This window comes from Nerophis lumbriciformis, linkage group LG30 (genome assembly GCF_033978685.3).
Source record: "Nerophis lumbriciformis linkage group LG30, RoL_Nlum_v2.1, whole genome shotgun sequence".
NCBI classification, from domain to species: Eukaryota; Metazoa; Chordata; class Actinopteri; order Syngnathiformes; family Syngnathidae; genus Nerophis; species Nerophis lumbriciformis.
Genome location: NC_084577.2, coordinates 17,007,587 through 17,021,165, shown reverse-complemented (window position 1 = coordinate 17,021,165; position 13,579 = coordinate 17,007,587). Strand labels below are relative to the sequence as shown.

The following is a 13,579-nucleotide window of genomic DNA, read 5'->3' as shown; positions in this document are numbered from 1 at the left end:
GTTCTATTTTTGGCCAAAGTAAGACAAAGAAAACAAACACATTCTGAAAATATTAAAATAAAACTATAGAAAAAAATACCCGGCAGCGGTAAAGTTTACATCCATGAAGGACAGAAGAAAGTGAATGAATAAAGTTACATATGCATAGAATTTTAATTTTAATTTTTTTTTAATGAATTAACATTTATGACAAACTTTTTCCAAAACACAATATAGAATGTGAGATCCATCCCATCCATCCATTTTCTACCGCTTGTCCCTTTTGGGGTTGCGGGGGGTCGCTGGAGTCTATCTTAGCTACAATCGGGCAGAAGGCGGGGTACACCCTGGACATATAACAGGATAATGCATACATTTATCGTTTGTTTTCAAAACAGTTACAAAAAAGTGGCATCCCAAAAATTTACTGTGAGACCCCATTTTTATGACTTGATGGGGTCCCTGGGACCCCATTTTGAAGATTCCTAGCGCCAACACTGATGGAGTTTTGGTGCGTGCAAAACAGCAGCAGGTGGCTGTGGCCTGCGGGCCGGTTCTAATACTAATCAGATATCATCCTGGGGGCCATATATAACTCATTTGTGGGCAGGATCTGGCCCGCGGGCCTTGACTTTGACACCCCTGCTTTAAAACAAGACAAGCAAAAACTAAAGGAAAATATATATTAAAAAAGGAAATTAATACCGTGACAGCGTTGGACAAGCAGAAATCCACAAAGCCATGTTTGTTTTCAGCGGAAGTCTACTGCTTTTTCAGCACATGCAGTGAGCAAACTTGTCCAAAAGATGGCGCCACAGCACAAGCAATAACACCTCTTCGTTTATGGTATGGTGCTGCGCATGTCAAAGTAAAGTAGACCGATTTAAGGTGTGCTGCATGAAAATGCGCGTCATAATCAGATATTTTTTTCCAGGGTCCATGTACACAGTAACATTCTAGTTTGATTGATGATCAGATGAAATACTCTGTGCCCATGTACACGATGACAACATTTAGTACACGCAAAACAAACCACTCGACAGTTTTTCCAACCTGGGATAAAAACTGCATTTTAAGTTTTAAATATTTATTGAAGTGCAGTTTTTGCTGACAGTTAAATAGTTTGTTTTAGTTTGCTTACTCTTTTAGGACCATTGAAAGTTATACACCGTCCAATTACAATGAAAAAAATTACTAATGAGAAATAAGTTGTTTGAAGGGGTTACTTGTATTATTATTATAATATATTATCAATCAATGTTTATTTATATAGCCCTAAATCACAAGTGTCTCAAAGGGCTGCACAAGCCACAACGACATCCGCGGTACAGAGCCCACATAAGGGCAAAGAAAAACTCACCCCAGTGGGACGTCGATGTGAATGACTATGAGAAACCTTGGAGAGGACCGCATATGTGGGTAAATCCCCCGGACCCCCCCCCCTCTAGGGGAGACCGGATGCAATGGATGTCGAGTGGGTCTGACATAATATTATGAAAGTCCAGTCCATAGTGGATGTAACATATTAGTGAGAGTCCAGTCTATAGTAGATCTAACATAATAGTAAGAGTCCAGTCCATAGTGGGGCCAGCAGGAAACCATCCTGAGCGGAGACGGGTCAGCAGCGCAGAGATGTCCCCAACCGATGCACAGGCGAGCGGTCCACCCCGGGTCCCGACTCTGGACAGCCAGCACTTCATCCATAGCCACCGGACCTATGTCCCCCCCTCCACAAGAGAGAGGGGGCAGAGGAGAAAATAAAAGAAACGGCAGATCAACTGGTCTAAAAAGGGGGTCTATTTAAAGGCTAGAGTATACAAATGAGTTTTAAGATGGGACTTAAATGCTTCTACTGAGGTAGCATCTCTAACTGTTACCGGGAGGGCATTCCATAGTACTGGAGCCCGTATAGAAAACGCTCTATAGCCCGCAGACTTTTTTTGGGCTCTGGGAATCACTAATAAGCCGGTGTTCTTTGAACGCAGATTTCTTGCCGGGACATATGGTACAATATAATCGGCAAGATAGGCTGGAGCTAGACCATGTAGTATTTTATACGTAAGTAGTAAAACCTTAAAGTCACATCTTAAGTGCACAGGAAGCCAGTGCAGGTGAGCCAGTTTGGTTATTATGATTACATTAGTGCTTGATTTGGTCCCAAATTAATGTTTATTGGCAATGCTTTGTGGGACATAATTATTGGCCTGAAGCCTAGCATCACCAAATGTATGTCTTCCTCCATCCGTCCTTCAAGAATGCTAATCAGGTGCAGACCAGTGGTAATGTTCATGAACAGGTCAGACAAATATTTGGAAAATGCCTCCCACATTCTGCAATTTTTGGACGTATAAATGTCAACTTGTATCGGCATAATGCAAAGTGTAAAGTGTGGATGATCATGATCCAAAGCACACCGCATCATTTGTCAATTGTGGTGGTTGCAGTTATAGGTACCTGCACATTGAATGAGCTCGCTGGTTGTTTATTGGTCATCTGACTGCTGAAAGAACAATTATGAGGCATTTAGGGCTCTACCCTTTGCTCACATTCAGCCAAATATTAAAACACTGCCAGCATGGCGCTTCGCTTCTCAGTGCACATGATTAATGGCACTCGACACTATTTGAAAGCAAAGAAATTGGATATTTTCTCTGACCAAGTCGGTGGCCTAATCTCAACCCAATAGAACATGCTTGAAGAAAGCAGCAAGATTCAATCAGACTCCATTCGAGGCATAACAGGGGAGCTCGTCACTAAGTTTTTAAACTCATTGTGCAGATCTCCATGCTTGTCTGTCCACTGTTTCGTAACAAGAAACAAATATTGCCACCTTTTGGCCAGGCGTGTTTTGAAGCTTGCAGAGCGGCATCTCAGTGTTGGTAGCTTTACCTTTCTTGTTTGCTTTGAAGTGGGCCTGCACGTTTAATCGATATTGAGGTTTTAATTAGTGCGATAGATAACTGCAAGAGGCTGAGGTCGTTTTGGTTTTTACTCTGCTGTCACCAGCATTTGAGTGACGGACATGTTTGCCAATCAGAATGGCTGAGCCTCGCGTTAATTCGTCTCTGTCTTCAAACAGGGATAAGGAGGTCTCACTCTGTGCATCGCTCTCAGCACCTGGGTGCGTTAATTTAACAAAATTAACCGAATGCAGTGATCCCTCTTTTCAGTCACTCATTTTGCTTTCGGTGGGCGGAGAGTGGGGCGCCAGTTTTACACACACACACAGGAAGCACGTGCAGTAGAGATGCGCGGATAGGCAATTTATCTCATCCGCAACCGCGTCAGAAAGTCGTCATCCATCCGCCATCCACCCGATGTAACGTTTGATCAAAACTGCATCCGCCCGCCATCCGCCCGTTGTTATATATCTAATATTAATAAAAAAAAAAAAAAAAGGGTGAAAACTACGCGAATTGCACCTTGTGCAGACAAAATTTTTCGATCGGACACGGAGGAATTAGCGATGTAAAAGACCACGTTGGGACAAAAAAACACAAGTCTAATGCCGTTGCTAGCGATACAAGTGGAAAACTTTCAACGTTTTTCGTCGCCCAAACAGATTCTTTGGATGTGATAAATGCCGAAGTTTTATTTACGGAGGCAATAATTGAGCATGGACTTCCAATCGCACTGGCTGATCACATGGGACAGTTAATAATGTAATGCAACCTTTAAAAATCATTACGCGGTGATCGCGATCCCAAAAATAAACTTTTCTTGCATGATAATGTCCAGAAAATTTCGCTTTATATTACTATAGAGTCCTTTTAACGAATGAGTTTGATGGTTTATCACAAACCTTAAATGAAATTCCATGGCCACCGTCCTGCTCTCTATATCAACCAGGGTGAGCCCCACCCCTTTCGTGAGCGCACTGAGCGCGGAGTGACCCCTTTTACGCGCCCCCGGCAACAGGGGTGGCAAGCAGGTAAGCTGCGCGGGCGGAGCGCGCGGAGTGACCCATGTTACGAGCTCCCGGCCACGGGGGTGGCGGGCAGGTAAGCTGCTTACCTGCTGCGCGTGACGCCGGCCGCGGCGAAAGCGGACGAGGCGGGGTGTCGGTGCGGTGGGCGCGGTAGTGACCCTGGACGTGCGTCGGGCCCTTCTCGCGGATCGCCTCAGCTACGGCTCCCGGTGGGGCCCTCTCGGGGGAAGGGGCCTTGGTCCCGGACCCCGGCGAGGCGTCCCTTCTCCGCTCCGTAAAAGTGTCCATCTCTTTTCTTTTTTTTTCTTCTGTTGTGGCATATGCTGCAGGTGCCTGCTCGTTTTTCGTATGTGGATAACAACATTTAACTATGTATATATATTTCCCAATTGGTTTAACTGCCACCCGCAAAAAAACAAACAAAAAAAAACAAACAAAAAAAAAAAATCTAATTAATCCGCCCGACCCGACCCGCGAGCGGATAAAATCTTATTTTTTTTAATTTCATCCGCCCGATCCGCGGATAATCCGCGGACTCCGCGGTTGTGTCCGCAAACCGCGCATCTCTAACGTGCAGACAGCCTCACTACTTGCGTCTCGCCGGTAAGACGTTACACAAAGTAACAAAAATTAGGTTAAAAAAAATACGACTACAAAGCCAAATCTTCCGTTGGTAATATTTCAGCTTTAAATCGGATGGGCAATATACGCCCATCAACACAGACGATTGAGCGAGTGTCCTAGTTTTTTCAACTGGGACAAAAAATGCACTTCAAGATGTTCAATATTTATTTAAGTTACATTTTTGCTTGCAGAAATGAGAGGCCCTATTTTTGTCTATTTAGAATAACAAAGTTGTTTCTCTTCCAATTGCAGGACAATGGTAAACAAACTGCTAAATGGTTACTTGCATTATTATACGTTATGATTACAATACATTACAGTGTTTCCCCCAGAAAATGTGTTATTTAAGGTGGTGACTCTCCAGGGGAGGGGACCGGGGAAGGGGGTGGGTGGGTGGGTGGGTGGGTGTAAGGATCGGTGTAACTCGGCCTGTTGCCATCACGTCTCCACCTCGTCGCTGCCACCACAGCTTGGGGGGGCAATAGACTACAGACTGTGGTGAAGTAGGCCGGCTTCGTCGCATGAAAAAGCCGACAACTTTTAGTTGTGTTTTCTGCTCCATTTGCTGAATGGCGATATACGATATATATCTCGATATTTTTTCCATAAAGTAAAAACAAAACAGTTCTAGTTACCTGAGATACTAAAGTAATGACTTACAAAGTCAAATTAATGACTTACTGTAAGTAAGCGTTTTATTTTTATCAACATGTGATAGCAGGGACCCTGCCATTCAAAACTAGGCTGCTACATTACTAATGATTAATGTAACTATAGCTGAAAAAATAGTACAATAGCAATAGGAGAGACTATTCATCCCTGAACACCATGGAGTTCATGTACATATATGTACATATAGCTAGCCTAAATAGCATGTTAGCATCGATTAGCTTGCAGTTTATATGTCTGATTAGCACTCCACATAGTCAATAACATCATCAAAACTCACCTTTGTGCATTCATGCACAACGTTAAAAGTTTGGTGGACAAAATGATACAGAAAAAGAAGAGGCATAAAACATGTCCTACAAAGTCGGAGAAATTTATACATGTAAACAAACTACGGTGAGTTCAAGGACCGCCAAAATTAGTAGGACAAAACGGCGCTCGCAAAAATACTCAAATCAGTGAAGCATGTTTATTACAAACAGTGTGCTTTATAACAATTAGGAAGATTTGCGTCATGTTTGTCCTCCTACAGAAACCATATGAAAACAAAAATTTTTTTTTTTTCCCCTCATCTTTTTCCATTTTTCATACATTTTTGAAAAAGCTCCAGAGAGCCACAAAGGCGGCGCTAGAGAGCCACTAGGGCGGCGCTAAAGAGCCGCGGGTTGCCGACCCCCGGTTTAGGCGGTGGCTCTTTGTTGTTAAGGCGACCGCCTTAACAACAATGCGCTGCTGGAAACCCTGCATTATAAACACGGTATAGTTTTATCGGTTATTTCTTCAGTTTTAAAGCATGATGTAGACAATAGCTCTGAGTCTGTCTGCATAAAGCTAAATATTTGTTTAACACAATATGCAATAATTTACTATGTGTGTCACCCTAATGCAAAAATATGTTGGGCAGTCTAAAAGTAGCATTACTTCACTCATTATTCTTCAGTTCTATGCATTTTGATGTATAAAAATATATGTATAGATACATATGTATAAATAATATGTATAAAATATAAAAATCACAAATCAAATCACAATTTGAGAGAAAAATCACAAATAAAATTTTTCTCAAAATCATGCATCCCTAAACTGAAGCCTAAATGACATGTTGCCTACTCTGCTATTCACTCTCTTGTTTTTTCTCTCGCTCTCTTTCTTAACGCTGTTTCCGCTTGTATGCTCTCTCGTGAGTAACTGTGCCTCAAAGCGCTTCCCAAACTCAACGGATCAAAACCCACATCCGGGCAAGGAAAAACTTAAAAGACCCCAGCTGGGAAAAAATAATTAAGAAATAATAATAATTAAAAAAAAGAATGTTGAGTGGGTGTAATCAGTGAATTGTTAAATTGATAGATAATTTGGAAGTCCAGTCCATCGGGAAGCGAACAGCTAGTCATAGGGGATCTTAGTTGGGTCAGCTGCACAGAGATGTCCAGAAACTGAGCTGGAAATAAATGCTTGTGTTGTTCAAGGAAGCCTGCATAGGCACAATAAAGAGCTTCCCACTGACGGCTAATTAGATTGACTCATTCCAAGCGTGATACTTACGAACATATGCGACGGGCAACGTGCCGCTCAACTTGGCACATACTTTGTGTCCAAGACCCCTCGAAAGCGAGATGTTTAGTGTTTGACAAGACTCTGCTCTGACTAAGTCAACACTGTTGTCTTTTTGTTGTTGTCCTGCAGTAACTTCCAGTCATCTGCCATGTTTGAAGGCTCGGAGGCTGTGGAGGCAGAGGGGGGCAGCACAGAGAGCACGGTGGCCTCCTCCATCAGCGCCTGTAAGAAGGTAAGAAGAAAATGATATAGCAACTATGTGGGTGACTGCTCTCTTTACACGTGTGCATGCATGTTGGTGTTTGGATGAACTTCGTCATTTCTTTTTTAGTGGATGTCACCGAGGTAGAGCAGTAAGAGGGACTGCCCGGCCTTTGGTGCGGCCGAGTAGATTTATCATCTCCCACTTTTAGTGAGATAGGAGGGAGAATTGCACAGATCAATGGGCTGAGGTAAAAGCGAGATTGAATTTCCTTTGAGTGTGTGCGTTGTACCTTACTCTGTGTGTGTGTGTGTGTGTGTGTGTGTGTGTGTGTGTGTGTGTGTGTGTGTGTGTGTGTGTGTGTGTGTGTGTGTGTGTGTGTGTGTGTGTGTATTAGAGTGCGGATACACACACTCATGGGCTTTTAATTAGCCTGCAGCGCTCACAATCTTAACTGACTTCTGCTTGAAAGCCCTGTTAAGACACAATGTGATGTCGACAGTATTATTGGGCTGACCCATAGCAGCAACTTTCCATTACAAGATGATGTGAGTCTACGTCACGTTAAACCGGACTATCAGCCTACACAGGTCTATTCCTTAGGGTGGTAACATGTCATGTCACTAAAAATACACAATGAGATTGAGTATGGTGCTGATAATGATAACAAATGGCCTACCACTAGGGATGTAACCATACTTGCCAACCCTCCCGATTTTCCCGGGAGACTCCCGAATTTCAGTGCCCCTCCCGAAAATCTCCCGGGGAAACCATTCTCCCGAATTTCTCCCGATTTCCACCCGGACAACAATATTGGGGGCGTGCCTTAATGGCACTGCCTTTAGCGTCCTCTACAACTTGTCATCACGTCCGCTTTTCCTCCGTACAAACAGCATGTCGGCCCAGTTACGTAATATATGCGGCTTTTACACACACACAAGTGGATGCAAGCCATACTTGATCAACAGTCATACAGGTCACACTGAGGGTGGCCGTATAAACAACTTTAGCACTGTTACAAATATGTGCCACACTGTGAACCCACACCAAACAAGAATGACAAACACATTTCGGGAGAACATCCGCACCGTAACACAACATAAACATGACAGAACAAATACCCAGAACCCCTTGCAGCACTAAGCGCACCTCCCCCCCCCGGTAAACGGTATAATGATAAACCGCGGTACAATTCCAGACGGTTTGTAATACCGTTTAAATTTGTAATTACCGAAAAACCGCTCTTTTTTTTTAGGCAACACTACCTACTTTCTGGAAACAGAAGTTCCGCTGCTCATGCGCACTAGCACCGTTAGGCTTGGAAAAAAATCGCGGCAACTACACAGACTTTGCTCTGGAGATGTTCCCTCCGAGAAAACGGAGACGATTGCTTAGCTTCGCTTCACTTCATTTCACTCGTTTCTATTTCCGTGGAATCTCGGAGTGCATTTATAAGTGCACTTATTAGATGATGACAGGTGCGGACAGTATTGGAGACAGAAGCATTTGTCCCAATTTGCCATACAGCAGGTGATGTGTAGGGAAAGTTGCCACAACTTGTTTATAAAGTCTTATTTTGTTTACTAGGAAGGTCACTCGTCTTTTTTTTAAACTGCCAACTTTGTTAGTTGTCCAATAACATCAATACTAGCTAAATGTATTGTCATCTCATCGAATTGAACAGAAGTGTTGTCAGTGAGGCACAAAGATTGTGTATTAATTGTGAGAGCTATCACTCGTGTTTATTTTTGTTGGCCAAACTGTTGCACTGAAACACATGGTCTTGTTGTTGAAGAACGAAGCTTGTTTATTTGACTTTATTTTCATTAGCCAAACTGCTCTGTTTCATATTGATATCAAAAAGTAAACACCGTGTTTTTTTTACATGTGGGTTTTTTTCATTCCACAATGTTATTACTTTAAAAACAATTCATGTGACATAGCCTTAGTGTCGACACTGGCCCCGCGCACACTTTATCTACTTAAAAGAGCGCAACTGCCACCTTAATAACTGCACATTGCACATCTTGTAGATCGCTGACCTCGGGTATATCTCGGATATATTAGAGTACGACCACATTGCAGACAGGCTGCCTGCGCTCCAGACAGTAGTGCGCGTCTTATTTACGTCATCACAACATCCTTTTTCCGTGATCAAAGTCTTTGTGGGTGGCTGAATTTTTGGTGTAGCAATAGTGCGTAAATAAACAGCTATATATATATATACTGTGTGTGTGTGTGTGTGTGTGTGTGTGTGTGTGTGTGTGTGTGTGTGTGTGTGTGTGTGTGTGTGTGTGTGTGTGTGTGTGTGTGTGTGTGTGTGTGTGTGTGTGTGTGTGTGTGTGTGTGTGTGTGTGTGTGTGTGTGTGTGTGTGTCCATTCATAAAAGATATTACCTAATTTGTTTTCACTTTAAAGAAACACCATTTTTAAGGTGTCTTTTTTTCTTGGTTACAGTGGAGTGCCATGATCAATTACATGTAGGGGAAGCTCTGTGTTTATATACGTTTAGACCAGGTTTTTTTTTTTTTTTAACCTCGGGGCTCAACTTTTCCACTACTGAGGGGCTCGAGGCCCACTCAATTATTAACACTGAATTAGTAATCTTAGATTTTAATCATATTCAATAATTACATCTAACCTACTTAAAGTTTAACAACCACGTCGAATGATATGAAAGCACGTGTTAATCACAAAGATTATTATTTATTTAATACATTAACTTTAGGTTTAGGTCAGGCTGATTATGAAAAGTAAGGACTAACCAAACATACTGCATAAGAAGGTCCTCATAAATAACTGACAAAAAATAAATGTACATACAATTATGTTAAGCTAAAATAAGAAAAGGTTTAACTAAACTGTCAATAACATCAAAATGCAAATGAAAATACTGCTTAATCAATTTAGTCATAAGTATTCTGCTTAAGAAACTTCTCTATGACTTTAGCTCCAGACTTCTGTTTGTTTGATATTGTCATTACTGCCACAAGTGGTGGAAAATTGTATTACAACTGAGTACCGCTCCGGCCCATACAGACCACAGCTGAGAAAAATATATTTTTTGCCGGCCCTCAAAGGTGTGCTCGCAATATAACAATGGTTAAAAAAAAAAAACTGGCTTAGATTAATGTATGTTGTTTCTAAATGGGGAAAGACATTAACGTCTCCTGTTTTCATGTTCACATTTAAGCTAGTGAACTGGCGCCAGTCAGTCCATGAATTTGATCACAGTGCAATTATCAATCAATGTTTATCAATAATTAGAGTTTATAACAATATTACTAACCAGCAGAAATTTAGCAAAGTTATCATTATTACCGTTTATTGTTACATCCCTGGATACACGTAAATCTTTTAAATGCAATTACGGTAACTTTTTATTTACCGCCGTAATTAAAACATCAATAACCTTTAAATATCCTAAATAAGTAAACAATAAAATATAATTGACTCTCAATCTCTGTTAGCAAAAATTGCATTTGAGTAAATATGGAACATCTTGAAGAACAGTTTTCCCCCCCAGTTAGGAAAAATTGGGTCAGGGGGTTTTGTTTTGTCTTTTTTGTTGCCGGCACTTTTCAATGGATTCAGCATTCTGGCTCATTCTCCATGTTGATGCTTATCCGGTTTAAAGCCGCAATATTCCCACGCCACATTTGGTTTCGCAATCATCGTTTCTCCCTTTTAATTTTTGTTAAATTATTGTGCTTCTCACTAGCGAGTTTCCGTCGCTGCTCCCAGTGTGTTTAAGCCAGCGTCTTGTCCCCACATTTCCTCCTTTCTCCTCAGTCTTCTTTTTTCTGCTTTGGTCTGGCTGTGCCAAACACTAAATATTAAGGTTGTAACGGTACACAAAAATTTCGATTTGGTACGTACCTCGGTTTAGAGGTCACGGTTCGGTTAATTTTCGGTACAGTAAGAAAACAACAATATATACATTTTTTGGTTATTTATTTACCTAATTTGTAAACAATGGCTTTATCCTTTTAACATTGGGAACACTATAATAATTCTGCCCACGTTAATCCACATTAAACTGCCTCAAGATTAAATAAAATGACAAAACTTTTCTTCTACATATAAAAAGTGCAACATTAAACAGTTTCAAGTCAACTCATCATGCTTAATTTATTACAGCATTTGGGAAGCCTGTCATTGATTTTTATTATGTAAATGTTATATTTTTATCAACATGTGATAGCAGGGACCCTGCCATTCAAAACTAGGCATCTCCATTACTAATGATTAATGTAACTATAGCTGAAAAAATAGTACAATAGCAATATGAGAGACTATTCATCCCTGAACACCATGGAGTTCATGTAGGCTTAATGATGCAGTTACATTATTATATAAACTATCAGAGACAGAAACTCTTCATTTAACATAATGTCCTTTTTTGCTGCTTCAACACAGCTCAATCAACACAGAAAAAGGTAAAGTGAAATAACAGACAGACAGGGCTTTGCTGTCCGTAACACACACACACACACACACACACACACACACACACACACACACACACACACACACACACACACACACACACACACACACACACACACAGACACACACACACCGCATAATGAGCTAACGTTACGCTAAAAGTGAATTAGCCTTCACCTCAAGCCAGGACTGCGAGCGAGCTGAGCTGCAGTTTACAAACCCAGTTTCCATATGAGTTGGGAAATTGTGTTAGATTTTTGCAAATCATTTTCAACCCATATTCAGTTGAATATGCGACAAAGACAACATATTTGATGTTCAAACTGATAAACTTTTTTTGTGTGCAAATAATCATTAACTTTAGAATTTGATGCCAGCAACACGTGACAAAGAAGTTGGGAAAGGTGGCAATAAATACTGATAATGTTGAGGAATGCTCATCAAACACTTATTTGGAACATCCCATAGGTGTGAAGGCTAATTGGGAACATGTGGGTGCCATGATTGGGTATAAAAACAGCTTCCCAAAAAATGCTCAGTCTTTCACAAGAAAGGATGGGGCGAGGTACAGCCCTTTGTCCACAACTGCGTGAGCAAATAGTCAAACAGTTTAAGAACAACGTTTCTCAAAGTGCAATTGCAAGAAATGTAGGGATTTCAACATCTACGGTCCATAATATCATCAAAAGGTTCAGAGAATCTGGAGAAATCACTCCACGTAAGCGGCATGGCCGGAAACCAACATTGAATGACCGTGACCTTCGATCCCTCAGACTGCACTGTATCAAAAACCAACATCAATCTCTAAAGGATATCACCACATGGGCTCAGGAACACTTCCGAAAACCACTGTCCCTAAATACAGTTTGTCGCTACATCTGTAAGTGCAAGTTAAAGCTCTACTATGCAAAGCGAAAGCCATTTATCAACAATATCCAGAAACGCCGCCGGCTTCTCTGGGCTCGAGATCATCTAAGATGGACTCATGCAAAGTGGAAAAGTGTTCTGTGTCTGACGAGTCCACATTTCAAATTGTTTTTGGAAATATTCGACATCGTGTCATCCGGACCAAAGGTGAAGCGAACCATCCAGACTGTTATCGACGCAAAGTTCAAAAGCCAGCATCTGTGATGGTATGGGGGTGCATTAGTGCCCAAGGCATGGGTAACTTACACATCTGTGAAGGCACCATTAATGCTGAAAGGTACATACAGGTTTTGGAACAACATATGCTGCCATCTAAGCGCTGTCTTTTTCATGGACGCCCCTGCTTATTTCAGCAAGACAATGCCAAGCATGTGTTACAACAGCGTGGCTTCGTAAAAAAAGAGTGCGGGTACTTTCCTGGCCCGCCTGCAGTCCAGACCTGTCTCCCATCGAAAATGTGTGGCGCATTATGAAGCGTAAAATACGACAGCGGAGACCCGGGACTGTTGAACGACTGAAGCTCTACATAAAACAAGAATGGGAAAGAATTCCACTTTCAAAGCTTCAACAATTAGTTTTCTCAGTTCCCAATCGTTTATTGAGTGTTGTTAAAAGAAAAGGTGATGTAACACAGTGGTGAACATGCCCTTTCCCAACTACTTCGGCACGTGTTGCAGCCATGAAATTCTTAGTTAATTATTATTTGGAAGAAAAAAAAAATAAAGTTTATGAGTTTGAACATTAAATATCTTGTCTTTGTAGTGCATTCAATTGAATATGGGTTGAAAAGGATTTGCAAATCATTGTATTCCGTTTATATTTACATCTAACACAATTTCCCAACTCATATGGAAACGGGGTTTGTATATTTCTAGAAGGTCAACGGGCTCATAGTGATGTTACTAGTAGTTGACTGGGAGGTGTTTATTATAATTTGGGGAGAGTCCGCTGCCTGATGCTTACCTGCTAAACGCTAAGCACTGACTACATGCGCTCTGAATACGCAGTGCTGATTGGCTGTTACCGCTCTGTATTAGATGGTTGTGTGGGTAGGACAATGCTGGGTGCTGTGTACTGACAGAGACAGGCAGAAGGAAGCGGAGCAGCTTGTTAAGACTTTAGCTTAGCTTAATATGTTCTTGTGGAAACTCGTTCGGTACACCTCCGAACCGAACACCCCGTACCGAAACGGTTCAATACAAATACACGTACCGTTACACCCCGACTAAATATACCTCAACATTTAC

At 41.5% G+C, this 13,579-nt stretch overlaps 1 protein-coding gene across 3 annotated transcripts in view; it reads left to right on the top strand.

The window, feature by feature from the left end:
* Positions 1-13,579, top strand: part of sphkap (SPHK1 interactor, AKAP domain containing) — a 194,659-nt gene that overhangs the window by 87,728 nt on the left and 93,352 nt on the right. For all 3 annotated transcript variants that reach the window (XM_072911977.1, XM_061925659.2, XM_061925658.1), the window contains exon 2: positions 6,884-6,986. In XM_072911977.1, the coding sequence (XP_072768078.1) occupies positions 6,884-6,986 (103 nt within the window). The remainder of the gene's footprint in view (positions 1-6,883; positions 6,987-13,579) is intronic.